This window comes from Vidua macroura, chromosome 31, assembly GCF_024509145.1.
Source record: "Vidua macroura isolate BioBank_ID:100142 chromosome 31, ASM2450914v1, whole genome shotgun sequence".
Lineage (NCBI taxonomy): Eukaryota > Metazoa > Chordata > Aves > Passeriformes > Viduidae > Vidua > Vidua macroura.
The window spans coordinates 337,806-362,319 of record NC_071601.1 but is presented as its reverse complement, the minus strand read 5'-3'; the positions used below and the strand labels follow the sequence as shown (position 1 = coordinate 362,319).

The 24,514-nt window shown below is 47.4% G+C and overlaps 2 protein-coding genes across 2 annotated transcripts; both read left to right on the top strand.

The window, feature by feature from the left end:
* Nucleotides 1-11,972: 11,972 nt before the first annotated feature.
* LOC128820859 (gallinacin-2) lies at nucleotides 11,973-13,275 on the top strand. Its single transcript, XM_054001694.1, has 3 exons — nucleotides 11,973-12,119; nucleotides 12,400-12,520; nucleotides 13,044-13,275. The coding sequence occupies exons 1-3, from the start codon at nucleotides 12,062-12,064 to the stop codon at nucleotides 13,087-13,089; spliced, it is 225 nt and encodes a 74-aa protein (XP_053857669.1). The 5' UTR covers nucleotides 11,973-12,061; the 3' UTR covers nucleotides 13,090-13,275.
* Nucleotides 13,276-14,940: 1,665 nt separating this feature from the next.
* Nucleotides 14,941-16,634, top strand: LOC128820858 (gallinacin-1-like). Its single transcript, XM_054001693.1, has 5 exons — nucleotides 14,941-15,008; nucleotides 15,116-15,158; nucleotides 15,485-15,572; nucleotides 15,939-16,065; nucleotides 16,550-16,634. The coding sequence occupies exons 1-5, from the start codon at nucleotides 14,959-14,961 to the stop codon at nucleotides 16,560-16,562; spliced, it is 321 nt and encodes a 106-aa protein (XP_053857668.1). The 5' UTR covers nucleotides 14,941-14,958; the 3' UTR covers nucleotides 16,563-16,634.
* Nucleotides 16,635-24,514: the final 7,880 nt, after the last annotated feature.

The window sequence follows — 24,514 nt, the reverse complement described above, 5'->3', positions numbered from 1 at the left end:
AAAAATTAGGTGTTTTTCTCCTCTTTGGTTGAAATGGGTGTGAAAACAGCACCTTTAGCTCACCCAAGATGACCTGAGGAGAGAGGGGCCAGTGGGTCCTACCTGGTTCCACTCCAGGGGATCTTCACAGACTGATGTCTCACCCTAGAACAACTGTTTTTATATATTCTGTGGATGACAGAGCTGCCACAGACCAGCTGGCCAAGGACATGGACTTGCCACAGCAATTCCCAGCAGCTGAAATGTCACTTCCCAGCAGCTGATGGGGGATGGTGACCTCTTGTGAACTCCCTCTCCTTTCCCTGGAACACGAGTCGGCCCTTCCCAAAAACACCTCACACTGCCCCGGTGTGTGCCCAACACATCGATCCCTCGTGGGCGGTGGAAAACTGTCAGGCAATATCCTTTTCTGACCCAGAGACGGGGCAACTGAGAGGCTTTTTAGAAACTTTTATTCCATTTTCAGTCTCATGAGAAGGTTGAGACAATACAGATGTTGTAATTCAGGCCATCACAATCAGAAGCCGACTATTTCCTAATTACAATTCACTAGAAGCGTTTCTTGGCCTATCAGCTTTTTGCCACACCATGCTGTAGATGCCTTAAAGCAAATCACCTAAAACTACCCCTCATGGGTCCTACTACAATGCATCTTTTATAGTTTTATTTCTCCAAGGTATCTAGTCTTATTTGCAAGTCCATCTTTTGAAAATTGTTTCTAGTTCCATTTTTCTCTCAGCAATATCTGTCCTATTCCAGGGCATTTCTAAGTCCGCATTTCTTATCTCAAAGTTTGCATATGGATGTGTACTCTGTGGGCCTTCTGTCAGAGAACTCTCTACAAATCCATTTCCCACAGAAAACGATGGCCTGGGACACACAGGTTGGGATCCAGGGGGGACCTAACTCTTCAGGGCTGTCTCTGGAGCCTGCAGATGCATCCACAGCCCCATAACAGCTGAATTAGGGAAGCTCAGATTTTGCAATGACTCTCCTGTGTGAAATACAGGTGAGACCCCTCTGTGTTCATAGAATCCCAGAATGGTTTGGGTTGGAAGGGACCTTAAAACTCATCCCATTCCACCCCCTGCCATGGGCAGGGACACCTGCCACTATCCCAGGGTGCTCAGACCCCTGTCCAACCTGGCTTTGGACACTTCCAGGGATCCAGGGGCAGCCACAGCTTCTCTGAGCACCCTGTGCCAGGGCCTCAGCACTCTCATGGGGAAGGATTACAAAATCTCATCTGACCCTTCTCTCTGGCTTTGGGAAGCCATTCCCTGGGTCCTGTCCCTCCATGCCTTGTCCCAAGTCCCTCTCCAGCTCTCCTGGAGTCCCTTTAGGCCCTGGAAGGGGCTCTGAGGTGTCTCTGGATCTTTCTCCTCTCCAGGTGAACACCACCAGCTCTCCCAGCCTGGCTCCAGAGCAGAGGGGCTCCAGCCCTGGGAGCATCTCCTTGACCTCCTCTGGACTCTCTCCAGCAGGTCCACATCCTCATGCTGGGGACCTCGGATAGGATGTTACAAGAGCAGATTGCCCTCCCTTGACCTGCTGGTCACTCTATCATTCTCATGTATTTGCCACATCTGTGCTCTGCTTGTCCCACAGAAAATATTTATGTTTGGATAATTAATTCCAGGGAAGCACCCATCTCCACACAGCCTTTCTGATTCCAGGTAGCCAAAGGAAACAACTTTCACAAAGATATTTTGGTCAAATATGTGCCCTCAGAGGATCTGGACTAAAGAAACCGGGGCAGCACTGGTTTAACCTGAACCCTGGAGGCACCTGTGAGCCCAGATGTTCTGTTTTCATTGTCATACCAGCAAGAGACCAGGAAAAAACCCAACATTCCTGAGCTTCAAAGAGCATTCACCTACTCGGGTCTCTCCCAGAAGATGGCAATGAAGAGCTAATGCTAAAATTCCCTTCCAGCAACCTTCTTCAGCAAAGAGTACGGAAATTATTCTGACAGCGGGGTTTATGGATTTTTTCCCCTTAATTATACTGATGTCTTTTGATTCCTAGTGCTGATATGTGAGTGAATGATGCTTTCTGACAGGCCAGACTCAAAGCCCTCCCTGCTCTGCAGTCCACTGTGGAATCCCAGGATGGACAAGAGGCCAGTCACTGCTCTCAAAATCAAATTGACAGGACTCAAGGAAATGGAATGAAGCTGAGTTGGGGGCAGTTTAGGCTGGTTATCAGGAAAAGTTCTCCACGCAGAGGGTGGTTGGGCACTGAACAGGCTCCCCAGAAAAATACAGCTATTTAAAATCCCATTCCTGTATAATTTAATTGGAAGAATGTGTATATATGCTTTACAATATGGAAGAACATTTGTTTCTGTTATTTGGATTTTGATTTTGTTCTTTTTAAAAAAAAAACAAAAAAAAAAAAAACCACCAAAACTTAAATAACTCAAGTGATGAAATGTAATGAAGTGGAATTAGACACTGTGAATATTAAATGTATAAATGAGTTTGTAGAGGCACAGAGCTCTGAACTGAGATTTTGGGGTAACCTCCTGAAAAGGAAGTTAAAATGGGATAAAATTATTCTTTCTTCCTGCTTTTCCACTTTGTGCATGTGCCACCTGCCCAAAGAACAAAACAGATCCAAGTTCAAATATCAGGGTTTGGATAAGATTTAATTTAATTTGTTCTTATGATTGATGGAAAACTTCCTTTAAATATCTTAAATAATATCATTTAACTCTTATTTTAATTCTGACATACTGTTATTGACTCTAAGCATTATTTTGGCCACTCGTGATTACAAAAGTGATACATTTCACATGTTTCTTGGCAGTTAAACACATGCAACTAAAGAATGAATATTGCAAATCAATTAATATTGCACCCTGAAAGCATTTTGACTGCTGAATGTCTTACTCAGTTCCCTTTTCCTGGAGAACTGCAAAAGACATTGTGTAGATCCCCCAGAATTATGTTCTCCAAGCATAGACATAGATTTGTATGCCTGTGCCTATAGTCTATGAATATTCCAAGAGAAACAAAGGCCAAATTTACTAAACTGCTTTATATTTTATCTTTGCTGAAGAACATGCAAATAGAAAAGAATAATCCAGATAGTCAAACCTGTGATTTACTCAGGAATAGTCAGGATATTAATTTCAGTAATTGTTTATTTAAATGTAGACAAATTATATAATGATATTTCTGACTCTCCTGTTTCTCTACAGCCCTCATAGCAAATCCACACTAAGATAGATGTATTTTTATATAAAATACTGTTAAAATGAATATATGGAAGGACTCTTCTAAATCCCAGATGATTTTTTATCACTCAGCACACCACAGACTTCGTTCCCAGTAAACACCCAGGTCTCAGTTCCTTTGCCCAGGACTTAGACCAGTGCTGCCTGAGATGTCCCTGTGTCCCATCCCTCCTTCCTGGCTTGCTCCCCTCTCTCCTGACCCTTTTCCATGAATCCCAGGAGGAGATCTCAGCCAGCCCAGAGCACCTGAAATCACTCTAGGAGCTGGCATGAAGGCCACTGGGTTAAACCCTGTGTCCATATGTCACCTCAGCTTACCTGTGACAATGGGATGTCCCCAGACACTTGAAGCAATGAGGATCCTTCACCTTCTCTCTGCCATCCTCTTCCTCCAGCGTCCTCTGTGCAAATGACAGGAAGGATGACAGACCTTTGGTACGATTGCCCAACGATTGTCCTCACAGCACCTCTGCACCTGGCAAAAAATGGCATCAAATCCATGTGGGAGCAGCCCTGCTGTCCATCCACTGACCTTGGACAGCCCTGTGGAAAACTGCCCAGACCTGACTCGGACAAACCCTGCCTGGAAATCCCATCTGCTGTTGGGTATTTTGAGCAGTGATGTGGAGTGAGCTGCCCCTGCTCCCTTTGGGAATTGAACCTCTCCCACAAGAAAGACCCCCCCAGCCCAGGGAAGGCACAAGCAAACAGGGTTTGCCAGCTGCTTCCAAAGCCCTGGAAATATGAGGATAAAAGTTCTGCTTGGAGATCCAGAGAGCAGAAATTGAGCTTTACATCTCTAAAGCATCAGTAATATTTATCTGTGCTTCCCTGACTGCATTGTAAAGCCATGATTTATCCCATGTGGAGTTGGCCCACCTGGGAACAAACCCTAGATTTTGCTAACCTGAAGGTGAACATCTGAGCTGCCTTTTCATTCAGGACACTTGAGCAGCTGTAAAGCAGTTATACCTTGAGGAAGATATTCCCAACACAGAGATTTCTTAAAATCCACATAGTTTTCCACAGCCCGCTCTTGTCCTCCTCCTTATGCAATTTTGAGATCCCTCCTAGGCATCAAGGTTTCTGGTTGTCCTGGCTCCTTGGTCCTGAAGATCTGTAAAGCACCACAGCAGTCACCAGGGAATCTTGTGACATTACCAGTGATTATTTTCCAAAGAAGGAGAGGAAATTTTTCCCTCTGAAGGTGGTGAGGCCCTGGCACAGATTGTCCAGAGAAGCTGTGGCTGCCCCATCCCTGAAGGTGTTCAAGGCTGGGATGGAAAGGGCTCTGAGCAACCTGGGATAGTGGAAGATGTCCCCTGCCCATGGCAGGGGGTGGAAGTCAATGGGATTTAAGGTTCCTTCCAGCCCAAACAATTCTGGGATTCTACAGCTAAGGAGCCCTCAGGACCAGGAGCACTCACAGCATGTCCCAGGTATTTTACATCACCCTGTGGTCTAACGTGCCTTGCACAAACTTGGATGGGTTGCACAAAGATCAGGGGCTCTGTGGTGATAGCAGTTTCAAAGTGGACCTTCCTTTCTCATTGGAAGTAACAAAATACAGGCTGGAAAGGCTTTTATTTCATTGGCCAGTGACTGCATTCACTCATCCCCAACCCTTTTTAGGCGTGTTTGGGACTGGTGCATCCACAGGAGAACAGAAGCGGCAGCGATCCTCCGCCTTCTCCTCGGGTAAATCTGCCTGGTGCTGGAGAGCCACCCTCACCTCTCCGTCTTTACAAACCTCCTTTCCTTTCTTCAGTCTCAAGTTTCTGCTTTGATTAACCCCTTCCCTCTCTTTACTCCAGCAAGTGCCTCCTGTGTATATGTGTAGGGCTGAGGATTGGCTGCTTGCAGGGCTTCCAGGTGGGCGCTGGGTTTGCTGATCTCCAAGAGGAGCAGAGACTGGGAACCTTCCCTTGAGACATCAGAGACAGAAATGTCTGTTTTACTGCAGAAACAGACACCCAGCCAGCACAGCAGCTGAGCTTTGTGTTTTGAGCCACATGTCTTGCCTGAATGCAGTAACATTTTGAATGAGTTGCTACCTTAATTAATATTGAAAAGATAGAGATGTCTTTTTTTAGACTTTCCTAAGGATTAAGACTGGTTCATTCTCTGCATTCTCTGAAATCTTTGTGTACTTCAATATGTGGAAGGGGGATAATTTGTGAGCCTATGCTGGTACCAGAGTAACCTGCCTGGGGCTGAAGAGATCTGGGATATTTTTTTTTTCACTGCAGTAAAACCAAAATTAAAAGGGAAAAAAAAAAAAAAAAAAAAAAAAAAAAAGAAGAAGAAAGGAAAACTAGCTCCAAAACAGCATAGAATCCCAGAATAATTTAGGTTTTGAGCTAATCCAGGAGTTTCTAGTCTGAATCTGTGCTTAATGTGATACTAATTAGGTCAGATTAGAGATGCATTCCTTGAAATTGCTAATATTTCCAAGGATGAGGTTTTGACTCTGTTTGTTGTCCAAAACCACTGGACAATGATTTTGGCTTTGGTGTCTCTGGGCACATTTTTAAATCATCATCTCCCGGTCAGGAGGGAATCCTCTGTCCAGTGTTGTTTAACCTTGTGCTCTCTGCTCAGTGCAGGTAAAGAATCCACATCCCAGCTGTGGCCATGAGGATCCTTCATATGCTCCTGGTTGTCCTCTTCCTGATGCTCCAAGGGGCTGCAGGTAAGGCGTGAGGGGAATAAAGAAGAAGACTGTACTTTCTTTTGATCACTTTCATGGTAAATGACTCTTCTCTTTGTGCTGTGCAGGACAAGTGTTTCCTAGGCGAGACAATTCTTGTTTGATCCAAAACGGACTCTGCTTCCCAGGGATTTGTCGTCGCCCGTATTACTGGATTGGAACGTGTAGCAATGGATATTCTTGCTGCAGAAGGTGAGTAGAAATGCAGGGATCTCTATGGGAATGGCTCATATCCTCATTGTCTTCTCTCCAGAGCAACATCTTAAGAGGTACAGCTCCTGCCACATGTCTCACTTCTCTGGTGCCAAACCTGCTGGAATAGAGGGGGGATTGACATCCCATGGCAGCCTCTGCTCTGATGTCATGAGATAAGGAGAACATCTCGGCAGAAAACCTACAGGTGGGTAGCCTGAGACTCTCTCTTCTTCATGCAGGGGGTGGAGTAGCTGAGGAGTCCCTGGATTCACCTTGGAAATCCTTCTGGCTTCTACTGAATGGCTCCTGGGAATCACCCTGATCCCATCGCTCCTGGTGGCACCAGTTCCTGCTGCAATGAAAAGCTGTCACAGTCTTCCCTTGCAGTGAAGCAAACACCACAAACATGAACCAGGCAACACTGTGGAAACTACTTCTTTCCTCTCCTTTAATAAAATCAGTTATGGTGGCATTCATGTGGTTGAATCTCTGGTGATTCTTTGTAGGGAAAGAGGGAAACATTTTCCCTGTGAGGGTGGTGAGGTCCTGGCACAGGTTCCCCAGAGAAGCTGTGGCTGCCCCATCCCTAAGAGTGTCCAAGGCCAGGCTGGACAGAGCTTGGAGCGACCTGGGATAATGAAATATATCCTCGCTCTTGGGTTGAGATGATTTTTAAGGTCGCTTCCAACCCAAACCATTCTGCAATTAAACAAATAAGGAGCCCTCAGTACCAAAAGGAGCAGTCATTGCAGTTGCAAAGTGGACCTTCCTTTCTCATTGCAAGAAACAAAATATGGGCTGGAATGTGTGCTTCTGTCTCTTTTCCTTGCCCTCATGGCCTAGCAGTGTAGATAAAGCCAAGATTCCTCCAGATGTTTCCTTCAGAGGGCCTGGAAGCATCTGAGAAAATTTCTGAGTAGACCTTATGCAAAGGAAAACCAAGAACATTTGGAATCATATCAGCAATACAAAACAGGAAAAAAAAAGTAAAAAAAAAGGGAAAGAGTAAAAAAACATATTACCAAGAGTTATGGGTGTTCAACGTAGTGATTTGGTTGTCATCTCTTCAAAAGCAATTGCTAAACAGTCACAAAAGTGCTCAGTGAAATATGTTACCAAACTCAGATGGTTTGGACTCCTAATGACTTTCTGGGTGGGTTTGGAGAGCTGACAACTTATTTTAAAAAACCCTCTGAAGAGCAAATTCTGGCTCTGTGAGAGACACAGCTGCCACTTATGTTGTTCTGCAGAATTAGTGCTCGTGGCTCTTATTGCAAAACACCTCGTCCTGTAGGGTTTCCGGATTTCTTCTATCCCTACTGTTACTTCTATGTTTTATTTCTAACAATCTTATTGCAAATGTCTATTAAAAGTCTGTAGAACAGTCTGTCTCCATTATCCATAGAGGAAGAGCAGTGAAAATACTTTGTACTTCAATATTTCCTTTTAGGATATCTCAAATTTGGTGCGATTACTCCCGCCAACTTTCTCTAGAAAATTTGATTCGGTTTACAAAGGTTCTTTGAATTTTAGAAACTTTGGGGTACCTGGCCTGTTCCAAGGAGCTTTGATCACTCACACATCACTGCCAGTCACATTGTGGTTCTCAAAAAAGAGAGGGGACTCTGCCCTTGTACCCCAGTACCTTTAATTAGCTATCAGGTCAAAAGATGGAGCCAGAATTGTTCATGCAGATGTTAATATCATCATTTACTCAAGATAACTGTATAATCAATAAAGTATTTACCTTGATTAAATACATTTTGTATACATTTTGATGGACTTTAATTAGGGGTAACACTAGTGAAAGACGTCCCTAATATTTCCTTTTTTATTTTCCAGAGAAAACTACTAGGAGCAGAGTTTGAGGTTCTCCTTTTTGCTCCTAATTGCCTCATCTTCTGTGCTAGATACAAGCTCCTAAGGTGCAAGATCCTCCTTCTTCTCTGGAAGGTGATCTTGGTAAAATTACTCAAAAATTGTGATTTTAAAAGGGTGAAAGACATTTCTGCTCCAGACACTTTGCAGCCTCCTTTGAGGACATTTCCCTTTGGAGTATATCCCACCTGCATCAGTCACAGCAGCTCCTCAGCACTGTATTCTTGCACAAAATGCTGACCCCACTAAAATAATTGAAAGTGTTTGGTTGTCTCTTGCTCAGAAGAACAGGAGCTGCAGATGGGGATGGAAAGATTGTCCACCCTAAGATCCACAACCCAAAAATCTTGCTGAGTTCTGCCAAAGGTGCTCCACCCCTCCTCTGCTTCTCCCTCCCCCTTGTCCAGGCAGAGGTTTTCTGATGGCCTGGATGGGACTGTGACCATGTGAAATTTATATTAAACAGGGCCAAGGATGCCCAGTGGTAAAGCTAAGCCCTTGACAATACTTGCACATAAGATCTTACAGACAATAAAAATTAACAATGCACCTTTGTTTCCTTGAGGAATTGTGTTGGGTAAGAGTAACAGTTGGCAAATTAACCACCAACACTTGGCAAGAGGTGAAGCAACTGCAACTTTTGCAATTTTATTCCCCCTATTTTTCAGTTTAATGGCCACACGTTGGCAGACACACCAGAAATCCAATTACCATTTTTTTCCTATTGCAGAAACAATTCACATACAAAATTATCTAGAGAATAAAAAGCTGTGTCGGGGTATGCTTGTAAGGGAAATGGTTTGTAGTCATGTTTTCACATGCATATAGGTAATTTCTGTACACTCCTGTGCACCTGTTTACTTGGACAGGGCTCTGAGCCAGGTCTGGGCTGACCTGATCTAGTTGAAGATGTCCCTGCTCATCACAGAGGGCTTGGACTTACTCACCTTTCAAAAGTCCCTTCCACTTCAGACTATTCTATGGTTCTACTTAAGAACTTCATATCAAAGTAATGAAAAAATGACATGACTAGGAGGCAAACTGCCAGTCAGCAATGGAAACAGTTTAATTTTGATGTTACCTTTAGACACTACAGTACAGCAGTGTCTGTAAGACATGGTGTCATTTGCAGAGGTCTTGGTCAATTAGAGACACCAATCATTCAAATCAGCAAATGTATCATTTCCTATTATGATGTAATTCATATATCATATTAAAATACTGCATGAACAATATTTTTTTGTTCACTGAAGGGAAGCTTAAAGTAAAATATGATCTAAGAAAGCATTTAATATCTTAGATTAATAGAAACACAGCATGGTTTGGATTCTATGGGACCTTAAAGACCATTTCATTCCAACCTCCCCAATGTAGACAGAGACACCTTCCACCATCTCAGGTTGCTCCAAGCTCCATTCAACCTGGTTTTGAACACTTCCAGGGATGGGGAAGCCACAGCTTCTCTGGGAAACCTGTGCCAGGCCCTCACCACCCTCACAGGGAAGGATTTCTTCTTAACATCTAATGCAAACCTGCCCTTTGTCAGTTTAAAACCATTTCCCCATGTCTTGTCACTATCTGCCCATATAAAAAGTCCATCTCCCCCTTTTTCATAACACCCCTTTAGATGCTAAGATGGAGTCTGGGGTCTCACTGGAGCCTTCTCTTTCCCAGGCTGAACACCCCCAGCTTTCTCCATCTTTTTACAGGAGAGGTTCTCCATCCATGCAGAAGCTGGGTGCTATTTCCCTTGGCAGAAGAAGCAGAGGTCAACAGCTGGCAGACAGAGAGCAGATAACCAAAAACTGAATGCTCACCTAAGGCATAATCTGGTTTTGGAATGATCAACTGAAGGCCCTGCGGAAGACAGAAAGTATCAAAAAATCAACTGGAGTCCTGGGAAAAAAGCTCAAGCAGGAGCTTTGGGGACTGAGGGCCCAATGACATCCTCTGGCACTGGATTTGCCTAAATTTATATATTTCCCATCAGTTGGAAGGGGTCCAGGGACATAACCATGGTGTATTCACTTTATCTGGGTACATCTTGCTTCACTCTGGCATCTTCAGTGGCCACTGGCCAGGAAGCCAATGGACATTTGTTTTAGTTCCATATATCCATACTATCTTCTTACATTCTGTATTTATGGAACAGAAAATTAACTGGGATTGCAGGGAACACACAGATGCTTTGTCTTGCAAGGTCTCAAGTTGCTCCTAGGCAGTTCAACCTATGTCCCAAGATGTTTGACACATACCATGGTGGGTTAACGTATCTTACACAAACTGGAGTGTCACAAGAGGTATTTCATGAAAAACATGGCATTTTCCAGGAAAAGAAAGCTTAAACAGGGTCGGAGAGAAACCTCAGTTTTATCATTGGGAAATGAAAAGCAGCTGGTTTCTGGTTGGATTAGAGGCCACCAGAAAAAAAAGAGCAATTTTTGGATTGGTTGAATGAATGGCTGAGAAGAAAAAGTACTTGTCAGTCTTTTTTGCCAGTCTCACCTTATAAAAGAGCATCCCAGTCCCAGAGCCAAAGCCTTCAGGAGGGAAAGGACCAAGAGCAAGTCTTGTTTGGCTTCAGGGCTCACCTGATACCTGGTAATGTCTCAGTTCTTTTCTTTCAAAGCCAGCTTTTGTTTTTTCCTCAAAAATCCAACTCCCAAATCTCTGTGTTATTAACTTCAATTTGTATGTAACTAAAATGATAAACCTAAGATTTTGGAAAATTGAACATGTTGAATAAGTACTTCAAATATATGTTAATACCTAGAATGCTTCAATAATTTTTTCTGCTCCCTAAGTCCTAGGAAAAATAAATGTTTGATTGGTTCAGGTTACTTTAGAGAGGTCTGTGGTCCAGAAAAATTGGTGACTTCTCAGTGGAAATCTGCATGTCTATATCTATATATTTCCATTAAATATATAGCCTTTGAATAGAAACATATTATAAATAGTTATACAATATTTGTGTAGTGCACAATAGGTATAAAATAATATATTATTTATATATTTATATATAAATATATCGTATATAATACATATTTTATATATAGTATTTTTTCTTTATGTCTCTACATTAAAACCCTTATTTCATTTTCAGAATTGTTCACTTCATATCCTTATTTCTCCTGATGTTTTCAAATATATAGAAACTTGTGTAAACTTCTAATACTAATTTTGAAACAGTTTGGGTCACCCTCTATCAGTTCTGACATTTCAGCACAATCTAATTTCCATTACTTGCTTGAGAGACCATCATTTGTGACAGATCAGAACATTCCTAATGCCAGGATATCAAACATTAACTCCCACTTTTTTACCCATAAGCACCCTGCTAGACTATCTTATCCTATAAAGTTAATCCTAATATTAGTTGAAACTCTTCCAATGAAGGTATTGCTTTTAAAATTTTCTTTTCAAATGGGAATTGAATTGATTGTACCATTCTAGAATTGCTGCCTGTAGACCAGGACTGGAGATGTTGAGCAAATTGATCTCTTGATAAATTTAAACATTACAAAATGAACTTTTTTTTTTTCCTGAAGTTTGTAATTTTTACAGTATTATCACCTAATTTTGCTTTATGCTGTTTATTTACTAGGTAAAATAATTTAGCTAAAAATAAAGTTATGGAAGTACTTAAGACCAGGTTGGATGGGACTTTGAACAACCTGGTCTAGTGGAAGGTGTTTCAGCCCTGGGGGTTAGAACAAGATGAGTTTCAAGGTTCCCTCCAATCCAAACCACTCTGGGATTCCATGATTCTGTTCTGGCTAAGGACTATTTGCAAAATGGAAAATAAATCTGAGCTACCAAACTATTAAAGTAACTTAATGATCACATGTCCTGAAAACATTTTGCACCACACAATAGTCAGGGTTTTACTGATTATTTTTGAAAGCTTGAAGATAAAATTTATATAAATGTAATTGTTATTAACACAGTGTCTAGCTCAGGAGACTGCAGATCCCAGGGACTGTCTCTTACATCTTTCTTGCTCCTTCTCCCAACAGTGCCACAGCACATTCTCAGCCATGAAGATCCTTTACCTGCTCTTTTCTCTCCTCTTCTTGGCACTCCAGGTTTCTCCAGGTAAGACGGGAAAGAGTTGCTATAAAGAGATTTTTGTGCACCTGAAGAAAAATTCCCAGCACATTTTAACCACTTCTCTTTAAAATTGCTAGAAGCCAGTCAGGAATTAATCAATCAGCCCAGTGTTTGTGCTAGATCTGCTTTGTAACCTCACTGCCCACACAGCCTTTCAAAACAGCCAAGGCTGTGACAAAGACAGCTCAAGGAATGAGAAACCCTTCCACTGCAATTCCCTGCCCTGCAGAACAAGGGGGAAGGAAACATTTTGTTCTTGTTGCAGGTTTGTCTTCGCCCCGGAGGGAAATGCTTTTCTGTAGAGGAGGGACCTGTCACTTTGGAGGATGTCCCTTCCACCTGATTAAAGTTGGAAGTTGCTTTGGGTTCCGCTCCTGCTGCAAACCGTGAGTTTGGCATTCACCAAGGCTCATCTGCAGGATGAGCAGAGAAATAGTAAATATTTTGCCTGCCTCCTAAAACCCCAAGGTATTCCTGAATATCTAAATTAGGTATAAGGGAAAAAAAAAACCTATTATGCTATGAGGACAGTCAAGTGTTCTGTGTTGACTCAAGTGTTACATGTTGCCCAAGAAGCATTTGGAAAATGCTCTGAGGCACAGGGTGAGGTTTCTGTTGTAAAATTAAATTATCATATGAAAATAATCTTCTATTTTCACTCAGGAATGAATGCACTCATCCCAGAATCTAGGGATATCAATTTAATTCCCTGCTTTTCCTAAACAATAGGGCAACAGTCTCCTTACTCACAGGTGTAATTGCATAGAGCTGTCCCAACATGACTACAAATGACATGAACTATTTTGGGAAGAATTTGTGTCCAGGAGATAAAATGCATGGGCTGAGAGTGAGTAGAGAGGGAATATAAGCAGAAAGAAAATCTGAAATTTTTTTTTTTCCTTTGTGCAGGCCATGGAACGTAAGAGATGTTGATGAGCCATTCATTGAAGAGTAATGAAAATTTCTTCTAAGCCTACAAATTTGCTTGGAATCTCCTTACTCATAAACCCACTGGATCCTGCTGCAAAGCCTCACACTCCCTTCATTGCCAAAGCAAAAGGCTTTATGATGTAGAGTAAATCCAAATGTGTTCTGAATTGCTTTCCCTCCTTCTAAATAAATTGTTGTTGCTTAGCATTGGTCACTCAAACATGCACTGAAACTGTGGTCATGATCCTGCTTGGGGTTTGATGCACAAACCCCAGAGGGCAACAATTTATGGTGCAAACTGCTCCTTAATTTGAGTTTTTCTGAGCTATACAGCTCTCAAGGTCTACACATCCCTTAACCTACAGTGCCAAGAGAAAGGCTGGTTAAAGAACTCAGCTTCCCTTTGTCGGAATGTGTTCAGATGCCAAAATCCCTTATTTCTTACTATGCAGAAATCTTTTCCTGGGAAAACAGGAATGGTTAAAACCCCTCATTCCCCACCTGGAGGCCCTGGGCCCAGTGTAACCCTCCTTGCCAGAGACCCTGCTGGGAGCTGTGCTGCTCCACATCTCATCCTACCACAGGGCAGCGAGGGACTGCCTTGCCCTCATGAGCACTTGGGATGATCCCGTGGGGACACCTCAAGGAGACCTTTATGGACCTTAGAGGGAAATAGATTTCCCAAGGGAGCTGTCCGGGTGACATCACAAAGGGGTCCTCTGGATCAGATGGGTAACCAGCCCTGCAGGGTGGGAGCTGGGGGTCTTCTCCCCATCCACCTGGACACAACTTGAGGTTAGAATGTCTTTCCTCTGCTAAGGCTGACCTTACCCTCTGTGGAAAATGTGTCCATGATCATGATCCATGAACATGTGTGTTCATAATGAGTGGCTCTGGTTCTACTGAAAAAGATTTCTCTATTCAAGGATGCTGCCCTGGCCAATTCCAAATTTCCAGCTGGGTATGAAGCACTTGGCAGAGATGCCAGGCTGTTGCTTCTTGGTATTTGCTTCCATCCTGTTTCAATGGATAACTTCATCCTCTCACTTCCTACGAAGATGCCTCTATCCTGCAACTGCCTTTCCCCAAAACACATGACATCCTTAACGAAATATTTCAGATTTGTCTCACGATGATGGCTTGGCAGCAGAACTTGGCCCAGTGATGGGGTTATGGAGCAGAAGGCTCAAAAGAGTTTTTCATTTTCTACCTTACTCAAAAAGTAGACCCATACATACCAAAACATAAACCACAGAGATTGAGTTATCTAGGAGTGTCCAGCCTGGAGAAGAGAAAGGGTTGGGGAAACCTTGGAGCCCTATCCAGTGCTGCAAGGAGATGCAAAAGAGCTGGAGAAGGACTTTGGGCCAGGGTCTAGAGTGACAGATCAAGGGAAAATGGCTTCAAAGGCCAAAGAGGAAAGGGTTACATGGAATATTGGGAAGAAATTCTTGGTTCTAAGGGTTGTGAGGCCCTGGCACAGGTTGCACAGAGAAGCTGTGGTTACTCCATCCCTGGAAGTGTCCAAGGCCAGGTTGGACAGGGCTTGGAGCAGCCTGGGATAGTAGAAGGTGTCCCTGACCATGGCAGGCGGTGGAGAGAGATGATCTTTCAGGTCCCTTCCAACCCAAACCACTCCAGAGGTGATTCTGTGAAAGAAGGATTCTGCTCCCCCAGAACCTCACTGGTGCCTGTGCTCGCACCCACCAATTCCTGTGCCCATCCCAAAGCTTTCCCTGCTGGCCCCACAGCCCGTTGCTGCTGTGCCGTGGGTGTCACAAGAGGTGTTGCATGGGGACAATGGTGACATTGATTGCAACAGCCCCAGGAGGCACCTCAGCCTCTTCCCCTGCAGCAGGGAGGGACCAGGGCCAGCCCCAGCACCCCCAGAGCCATGGGGCACTCCTGGGTTGGCCCAGGGCACTTGTGCCAGCAGCAATTGAGGTTTGTCCCACCCCCTGGAAACGGGACAAAACCGGCCTGTTTGGGGCACAGGGATACTCCCCAATCTGGACTCTTCTCACAGGTGATTCCAGCTTGGTTTGTTACAGACCATTTCTGCCTTGGTGTGCTCTGAACCTACACCTTTCTCAGGTAGGTCACTGGGGAGTCACTTCTGGGCCACCAAGATACTTCCCTGCCCTCTTGATTCTTCCTGGGGCAGTGCTGCACAGGGATGGGGATTGGGCTGACTGGGAATCCTGGGAAACATCTGGGGTTGAGGATGGATACTTACAAGCTGAGCTGAGAAGACTTTCCTGCCTTCAGGGGATTGTGCAGGATGTTTGGGCAGCAAGCTTTGGGCTGCCTGGTGGGGTGAAGTGCATTGGAGAAGACTTCATTTAGCTTGGCCTCTCCAGGCACAAAGATTCCCCTAAATCCTTGACCCTGCTTTGGTTCTTGATGTGTTCCCTCTGCAGCCCCGAGAAGAGCCAGGACAGGCATCGGCCATGAGGATCCTCTACCTGCTCTTCCCCTTCTTCCTCCTGCTGGTCCACAGTGCTGCAGGTGAGAGAGACAGAGGGGAGATGGCTGAGGTGTGAACCCCCATCAGAGGGGTTTTCCAGGTCCTGGTAAGCGACCACAATTCTCAGGTATTTATAACATTTGGGAGGGATTTGCTGTGAGGAAGGTCTGGGCTGCTGAGGATCCAGCACAGCAACTCCTCTAGCTCCTGCTGGTCTTTCCCTCTGTCTTTCCCCACATGCATATGTTGCTGTAGAAAAAAAGAACTCTGACTGGAGAGTTTAAGATGTTGGGTTTGGTGCTCAGTTCCCATACAAGACTGGGACTCAGACCCAGCAGCTGCTCTGGAACCAGACACATTTTTGACATTTATGCCACACTCACTTTGACCTCTTTCTTTTTGTGCAGGATCCTCCTTGGCCCCAAAAAACAGGAAACAATGTCTGCGAGAAAAGGGATACTGCTCACTTCTGAATTGCTCTTTCCCCTATGGCATTGCGGGAAAATGTTCCAGGTTTTACTTTTGCTGCAAAAAGTAAGTTTTGGAATTTCAAACGCTGCTGTCATGGCAGAAGGTGTTTAAAGGCCCCTGAGTAGCTAAAAGCTCAGTGCCCCTGAGGATTCAAGGCAGAGCTGAGGGGAGGGAAGGGAAAGTGCTCAGAGCTGCCATGAGAGGTGCTACAGCACCCCAGGTCAGGCAGGGCATCCCCACTCTCCTCCAGTCCCAAGGGGATAATTCATGCTCTGCAGAGGAGTCACCAAAACCACCAAAGAGGGAACATTCCCTGTCCTTGGGCAGCACCAGGGACATGATCCCAAACTTGCTGCATCTGCACAGACCTGGGGCCAGGGCTGCCAGCACTGAGATAACCCAGGTCCAAACTGTCTGCACTTAGGACTGCACCTCACCTCCCCTGAGCCTGACTCTGCTGCACCTCACCCTGGGCATTGCAGGGCAGGGGAGAAAGTGGCAGGAAATGTTACACCTGCTGATGTGCTTGTATAATTTCTTTCCGCAGAATCTGGGGTTGAAACCCTGAATTCCCAAGCAGGACATCCCCTCGCTTCTGGCTCCTGGACCCATCTGCTGATGTCCCCTCCCATCCCTGCTGTGCCCTGCCCAGCTGGGCTGACAGCAGCAGTGGCAGCTGCTCCTGCTGGCTGCTGCTGGGCTGGAGCCCTGTGGCGCCAGCCCCGGTGTCTTTGGGGCAGGGGCTGCTTTTCCCGGCTTGAATAAAGACGAGCACTTTGGCATTGCAGGGCTGGGCCGTGTGTGCGTGTCCTGCTGCTGGAGGGCTGCTGTGCCTGCTGCCTCTGGGGCTGGCACTGCCTTGGTGGCAGCAGAAGGCCCTGGGGATGGTGCTGGGGCTGAGCAGCGCGTGTGTCCCTGGGGATGCTCCTGCCTGGCCCTGATTTGGGGACACTGAGCCTGGCAGTGCCTGCTGGGCCAGGCTGGGTGGGGTGCCTGTGGTGGGGCTGCCTTGCAGATGCTCTCTCTGGGAGAGCAGGATCCTTATCCAGGTGTTTCTAGGCCCAGATATCATTCTTTTCTCTGGACCCTGCTCTCATGCCATGAACGACATGGATTGGGAACTGTGGACACAGTGGCAAGGCCTCCTCCCTAAAATAGCCTCAGCCTTGTTACACTGCCCCAGCTCCAGTCCCAGCTGCAAAAGCTGCAGCAGAAGCCATTCCTAAAAGGCATCTGGTGTGGGGGATGTCATGGAGGACAGCCAAGACATACAGAGAGTCACAGGTGATACTGGAGCTTGATAGGGAGAAAATCATTACCTGAACCAAAAGGTTTGCTTTGTCTTTCATCTGCATTATGTCTATATGGAATACGCAGTATCCACAGCACAGCTTCACTGTAGCATAACTTAAATCCTTAATCTTTCTGTACATTCAAATCATTTCATGATTATATTTCCTATTGCTCCTTGCAGCATCAGGAGGAAGAGAGCATAAAGGCCAGGCTGGAAGCACCAGTAGCCCAAAAGTTCCTTTTCCTATTTCTCCCCCTGCAGCACAGAAAATGAGGCTTTGGTTTCCTCTTGTGACACCTCTGACAAGGACTCCCAACCCAGGGCCTTGTGTCATCCCGCCTTGTGTAAGGACCCTGCAGTGCTGTGGTTTTCTGGACACATCCAGGGACACAGGGACACATCCATGGACACAGGGACACAGAGCTGCTCCCTGGAAACCAGCACTGACCTGCTGCTCTGGCACAGAGTGGAACCTTTTCTGAATCCCTTCAAGAAACCCTCCCAGTGAACCCACCAGCAGTAGTCTGTGCAAGTGGTGCCTTTGCTTCTGCTGAGCATCCCAAATCCCTCTCCCACATTTTTAATGATTGTCGTCTTGTCACTGTGACATCACATCTCTGGGTTGTGAAGCAGCACAATTGAGATGTCAAGTTCCATTTGCCAAATCCCCAGCAGCTCAGCCCAGTTTGGGGGCACCAGATGGCTCTGCCAAACACCTGGAGGGGAAATTGCCAAATTGGGCATGTGGCACAGACCCTCCTGCCTGGCAAGGACTGTCACTTCTCCCATTGGCATGGCTGGCATCAAACTCACTGGATTCACAAGTGATGGCTGCATGCAGCTTGTATTTCTTCAGCTGGGTTGGCATTAGAGGGAGGTGCAGTTTTGTTGGATCACCTGGTTGACAGAACTTGTCATCTATCCTGGTGTTGCCAGGAGAGCCACTACAGAGAACCCTGCTTATCCCCCTGACACGGCAGGTGCACAGACCTCTTGTCTAATAAGATGTTCTTGCCGTGTCTAAAATTGTTTTCCATATTCTGTGAGTTTTTGCACATCCCACACTGGTTCTTCAATCAGAGGAGAAGAGACATAGGAAAAGGACAGGAGAAGAGGGAATGGTTTCAATCAGACAAGGGGCAGGGTGAGATGGGATACTGGGAATAAATGTTTCCCTGTGAGGGTGCAGAGGCCCTGGCACAGGTTGCACAGAGAAGCTGTGGCTGTTCCATCCCTGTGACTGTCCAAGGCCGGGATGGATGGGACATGGAGGAGTCTGGGATAGTGAATGGTGTCCCTGTCCATGGCAGGGGTGGAGAGAGATGATCTTTCAGGTCCCTTCCAACCCAAAACATTGCAGAGGGGATTCTTTGAAAGAAGGATTCTGCTCCCCCAGAACCTCACTGGTGCCTGTGCTTGCACCCTCCTGTTCCTGTGCCCATCCCAAAGATTTCCCTGCTGGCCCCACAGCCCGTTGCCGCTGTGGCGTGGGTGTCACGAGAGGTGTTGCGTGGGGACAATGGTGACATTGATTGCAACAGCCCCAGGAGGCACCTCAGCCTCTTCCCCTGCAGCAGGGAGGGACCAGGGGCAGCCCCAGCACCCCCAGAGCCATGGGGCACTCCCGGGTTGGCCCAGGGCACTTGTGCCAGCAGCAACTGGGGCCTGTCCCACCCACCAGCACTGCTGTAAACCCAGAGTCTTTGGGGAACAGCAGCATTCCCTGGCCACAAGGGCATCTGGACACAGCCATTCCTCTTGGGTTTGCTGCTGCCTGAACACCAAAGCCTTTGTCAGGGAGGTGAGTGTGGGGTCTCTCTCTGGAATCCTGCCCACTCAGGGTCTCAGCTCAAAGCCCAGCAGAGCGGCATCTCCTAAAGCACAAACTGCTGGAAGTACCTTGGGCTAGTAAAATTTGGTCATCAGTGATTTGTTGTACCACAGTAATTCTTCTGGGAAAGACAACAAAAGTCTTCATGGGAGAGGCCAGAACATGTGGAAGGTGAAACTGAGGTTTCCAAGGACAGCATACTCTGGAAAAGTGCCTTGATGCTGCTGGAGGAACCCAGGATCGTCTTTGCCGGGGGAATGAAGGCTTTCCCTTGGAAATTTAGAGGAGAGTCTTTTCCTACAGCAGTACAGAGATTTCCCATCATTTCAGGCTTTCAGTAGCTGCAAAGGTTGATTTCTGTTCCCATTTCTGGGCACCAAGACAGTCCCCTGCCCTCTGGCAGTTCACTGGGTTGGTGCTGCCCAGGGCAGGGGCAGCAATTGTGGGGCTGGGGAATGTCCTTGCCAGGAATCCTGAGAATGCTCTGGAATTGGGGATGTGCCCTGCCAAGCTGAGCTGGGAGAATATTCTTGATGCCAGGGAAGCTGATTTGGGTGGGCAGGGTGTTTGGGGCATGTGTTTGACACATGAAACCCAAAGGAGCGAAAGAGCTCTTTTTCCATAACTTTCAGTAGCAATTTTACCTCTCTTATCCCCCACATTTCACCAGCCTTGTATTTTCAGTGGATTGGAAAGAACTGGCCCCAGGTCCAGCACCCCTTCTCTGGGGAAAAGTCTTTGGAATACCTTAAAGGAAATTAATTCAAAAAATCAGTTGAGGTAATCTATTTCCAGGAGATAGAGACACGAAAGACTCCAAAAGTTTGGAGAGTGGCACAAAACTAAGAATTGTTTTTAAAGAGAAAGGTAGAAGAAATATCATCTGCAGGGGTTGGGAAGCAGCCCATCTGCAGTTTGGTGAACCAAAGAGCCCAGGCTGGGGTCCTGCATGTCCCCATTGAATTGGTTCCCTCTGCAGCCCTGTGAAGACCCAGGAGAGGCAGCAGCCATGAAGATCCTGTTCCTGCTCTTCCCCCTGATCCTCCTGCTGGTCCAGGGTGCTGCAGGTGAGAAGGGAAGAGGGGAGATGGGGGAAAGTGTGAGCCTGCACCAGTGGGAATTCAGTGTCCCTGGAAGGGACCGTGTTTGTGGGAGCGATGAGAATGTAACAGAGGAGTGAGGTCAAAGGAGTTTCTCCAATGCATTTCCAAATCAACAATGATTTAGGGTGGAGAAATCCCATGGGGACAGAATCCTGCCTTGTTCTGTAGGTCAGGAAGGTTTCAGGCTCCAAGCCTGCACCCAGCTATTCCTGTTTGGGAGTTTCTTCCCCTGCACAGGGATGGCAGAGAGCCCCAAGGGAACGGAGGATGGTTTGGATGGAAGCATTTCCTGGGGCACAAAACTGACACTTCCTATCCATCAGCTGAGTGGATTATGATCACGATTTTGATTATGGTTACTATTATTGCTGTAATTGGTTTGTGTGTGCTTTTGTCCATGGGAACAGGAGATGCAAGTGCATGCAAGCGCAGAGGGGGATACTGCACCGTTGGGATTTGTCGCCCCCCCGCAACACCTGTTGGAAGATGTTCACCATACCATGTGTGCTGTCTTAGGTAAGGACCAGATCTCTGCCTGAAGGAATAGTTTCCTCCTTTTTATACTGAGGGATCTATTACAAATTTCATTCTAGGCAACACCTGATAAAATCTCTCCTGCTTTTACAATTAGTCTAAGAGGCCGAAAAGAGAAGGGACAAGCCCTTGTGGGTATGGGGCTTCTCTGAGTGGGGCTGCAGGAGCCCCTGGTCAGCCAGGGCCCCCCACTCACCAAAGCCACCAAAGAGCGAAACATTCCCTGTCTTTGAGCAGCACTGGGGACATGATCCCGAACTTGCTGCATCTGCACAGACCTGGAGCCAGGGCTGCCAGCACTGAGAAACCCCAGGTCCAAACTGTCTGCACTTAGGACTGCACCACACCTCCCCAGAGCTTGGGTCTGCTGCAACTCACCCTGGGCATTGCAAGGCAGGGGAGAGAGTGGTAGGAAATGTTACACCTGCTGATGTGCTTGTCTGCTTTCTTTCTGTAGAATCTGAGGTTAAGACCCTGAAATTCTAAAGCAGGACATCTCCTCGCTTCTGGCTCCTGGACCCATCTGCTGATGTCCCCATCTGCTAATGTCCCCATCTGCTGATGTCCCCATCTGCTGATGTCCCCTCCCGTCCCTGCCTGTGCCCTGCCCAGCTGGGCTGACAGCAGCAGTGGCAGCTGCCCCTGCTGGCTGCTGCTGGGCTGGAGCCCTGTGGTGCCAGCCCCGGTGTCTTTGGGGCAGGGGCTGCTTTTCCCGGCTTGAATAAAGACGAGCACTTTGGCATTGCAGGGCTGGGCCATGTGTGCGTGTCCTGCTGCTGGAGGGCTGCTGTGCCTGCTGCCTCTGGGGCTGGCACTGCCTTGGTGGCAGCAGAAGGCCCTGGGGATGGTGCTGGGGCTGAGCAGCGCGTGTGTCCCTGGGGATGCTCCTGCCTGGCCCTGCTTTGGGGATGCTGAGCCTGGCAGTGCCTGCTGGGCCAGGCTGGGTGGGGTGCCTGTGGTGGGGCTGCCCTGCAGATGCTCTCTCTGGGGAATTGAGATCCCTGTGCTGCTCCTGCCAGTCCCAGATTTCCCTTGTCTCCAACAGCCATGGCCTCATGTGCAGAGCTGTGCCGGGAACTGTGTCCCTTGAGTGGCCATGGCCGTGGTCACCCACAGGAGCTGTCCCTGCTGCTTCTCCTTGTCCTGTTCCAGCACCACAGCCCTCCCTGCTGTGGCTGAGCTGCTCCACATCCCATCCCAGCAGACAGAAGGAGGAGTAGGAGACTGTGCAGCTCCTGGTCTGGGTGACATGTGAAAGGACTCCAATGGATCATGGCCTGCAAATGTCCGAATTTGTTTCCCCACAGGGAACAAACAGGTTTTCTGCTCCTCTCTGCCCATCCGAGGCAGTCTGGAGTGACAGTGCTCTGCTTCATCAAACCCAGGGGCTCTCCCTGTGTGCACAGCAAACCTCAGGCATTTGATTCCTTGAGTGGTTCAATACCTGTGTGTGTCCAGGTACTCCTGTGTATGGGAGCAATGGGGGGCCCTGCCTGTTTCACTGAAGGCTTTCTCTTGAAAGAACCAGAGAATCACAGAGTCTTTAATGTTGGGAAAGTCCTCTAAGACCATCCAGGCCAGTCATTCCCCCAGCACTGCCAAGATCAACACTAACCACTGTCCCCAAGTGCCACATCTACATGGCTTTTAAATCCCTCCAGGGAGGGTGACTCCATCAATGTCCTAGGCAGCCTGTGCCAGTGTCTGAGTGCCTTTTCAGTGAAGAAATTGATTCCAATTTCCAATCTCACCCTTCCTGGGTACAATCAAGACCATTTCCTCTGGTCCTGTCAATTGTTACCAGGGAGAAGAGACAAACTCCAAAAAGCTTCCCCTGCCATTGCTTTCCAGATCTGGACAACTTGGTGGGCAATATTCAGATCACTCCTGCCTTACGTAGTCTTTCATTCCCCTCTGCTAACCCTGAATCATATTTTATCCATCTTCCGTACAAACTCCCCAGAGAAGGCTTTTGCGATGAAATGAGAGGCAATCAAGCTTTCCTCTCACCGTAAAAAGCTGAGCACGTTTGCAATATTCAGTCTGATCTTCCACATCCCAACCTCAGTATTTATAGAATTGATAAAATCAGAGGACACAAAGAAGGAAATATTTTCCTCATTTCTCCTCTTCCCAGCATGAATCACTCTGCCTTGTCCATCCCAGGTCTCTCCTGCCCAGCCCGTTGACACTGTGCCACAAGTGTCACAAGAGGTGTTGCGTGGGGACAATGGTGACATTGATTGCAACAGCCCCAGGAGGCACCTCAGCCTCTGCCCCTGCAGCAGGGAGGGACCAGGGCCAGCCCCAGCGCCCCCAGAGCCATGGGGCACTCCCGGGTTGGCCCAGGGCACTTGTGCCAGCAGCAATTGGGGCTTGTCCCACCCACCAGCACTGCTATAAACCCAGCGTCTTTGGGGCACAGCAGCATTCCCTGGCCACAAGGGCATCTGGACACAGCCATTCCTCTTGGGTTTGCTGCTGCCTGAACACCAAAGCCTTTGTCAGGGAGGTGAGTGTGGGGTCTCTCTCTGGAATCCTGCCCACTCAGGGTCCTTCCTGTCCCCATTGCCTTGGTGTCCCCTCTGCAGCCCTGTGAAGACCCGGGAGAGGCAGCAGCCATGAAGATCCTGTTCCTGCTCTTCCCCCTGATCCTCCTGCTGGTCCAGGGTGCTGCGGGTGAGAAGGGAAGAGGGGAGATGGGGGAAAGTGTGAGCCTGCACCAGTGGGAATTCAGTGTCATTGGAAGTGAGCATATTTGTGGGAATGTTGAGAAGGTATCAGGGGTCAGAGGGGTTTCTTAAGTGAGTTTCCAACTGGACACCATTTTGGGATGTAGAGATCCCAGGGAAATAGACAGGGATGTGGGATGTGAGGAGTCCCTGCCTGCCAGCAGGAATACAAGCACATCCTGCTCTCCTAGATTATTGCTGTAACAGCTGTGTGTGCTTTTGTCCATGGAAACAGGAAGTTCAGCTCGATGCAGGCGCCGAGGAGGATTCTGCAGCTTTGATGGCTGCAGCTCGTCCTCAAAACCTATTGGAAGATGTTCGGCAGTCAGTGTGTGTTGCAAAAGGTAAGGAACAGATCCATGTCTGAAGAAAGATCTTCCTTTTTTTCCAGTGGGATCTCTTACAAATTTAATTCTAACATAGAATTGGTGAAAGTGACCTAAAAATGAAGGTACGAGCTCTTCAGACCTTTGGAGCTGCCCTGAGTGAAGCTGCAGCAGCCCCAGGCCAGCCAGGGCCTCCCCACTCACCAAAGCCATCAAAGAGGGAAACATTCCCTGTCCTTGGGCAGCGCCAGGGACATGATCCCAAACTTGCTGCATCTGCACAGACCTGGAGCCAGGGCTGCCAGCACTGAGATACCCCAGGTCCAAACTGTCTGCACTCAGGACTGCACCACACCTCCCCAGAGCTTGGGTCTGCTGCAACTCACCCTGGGCATTGCAGGGCAGCAGAGAGAGTGGCAGGCAAAGTCACAGCAGGTGATGTGTTTGTCGGCTTTATTTTTACAGTCGCTGGGTTTGAAACCCGGAAATTCCTGAGAAGAACATCCCCTCGCTTCTGGCTCCTGGACCCATCTGCTGATGTCCCCTCCCGTCCCTGCCTGTGCCCTGCCCAGCTGGGCTGACAGCAGCAGTGGCAGCTGCTCCTGCTGGCTGCTGCTGGGCTGGAGCCCTGTGGTGCCAGCCCTGGTGTCTTTGGGGCAGGGGCTGCTTTTCCCGGCTTGAATAAAGACGAG

What these genes read in the sequence shown, in the direction of transcription:
- LOC128820859 (XM_054001694.1), top strand. Translation starts at nt 12,062, where the DNA reads ATGAAGATCCTTTACCTGCTCTTTTCTCTCCTCTTCTTGGCACTCCAG. An exon ending in GGCACTCCAGGTTTCTCCAG is followed by an intron (nt 12,120 to 12,399) that starts GTAAGACGGGAA and finishes TTCTTGTTGCAG; the next exon opens with GTTTGTCTTCGCCCCGGAGG. An exon ending in TTCCGCTCCTGCTGCAAACC is followed by an intron (nt 12,521 to 13,043) that starts GTGAGTTTGGCA and finishes TCCTTTGTGCAG; the next exon opens with GCCATGGAACGTAAGAGATG.
- LOC128820858 (XM_054001693.1), top strand. Translation starts at nt 14,959, where the DNA reads ATGGGGCACTCCTGGGTTGGCCCAGGGCACTTGTGCCAGCAGCAATTG. An exon ending in TGAACCTACACCTTTCTCAG is followed by an intron (nt 15,159 to 15,484) that starts GTAGGTCACTGG and finishes TTCCCTCTGCAG; the next exon opens with CCCCGAGAAGAGCCAGGACA. An exon ending in GCTGGTCCACAGTGCTGCAG is followed by an intron (nt 15,573 to 15,938) that starts GTGAGAGAGACA and finishes CTTTTTGTGCAG; the next exon opens with GATCCTCCTTGGCCCCAAAA.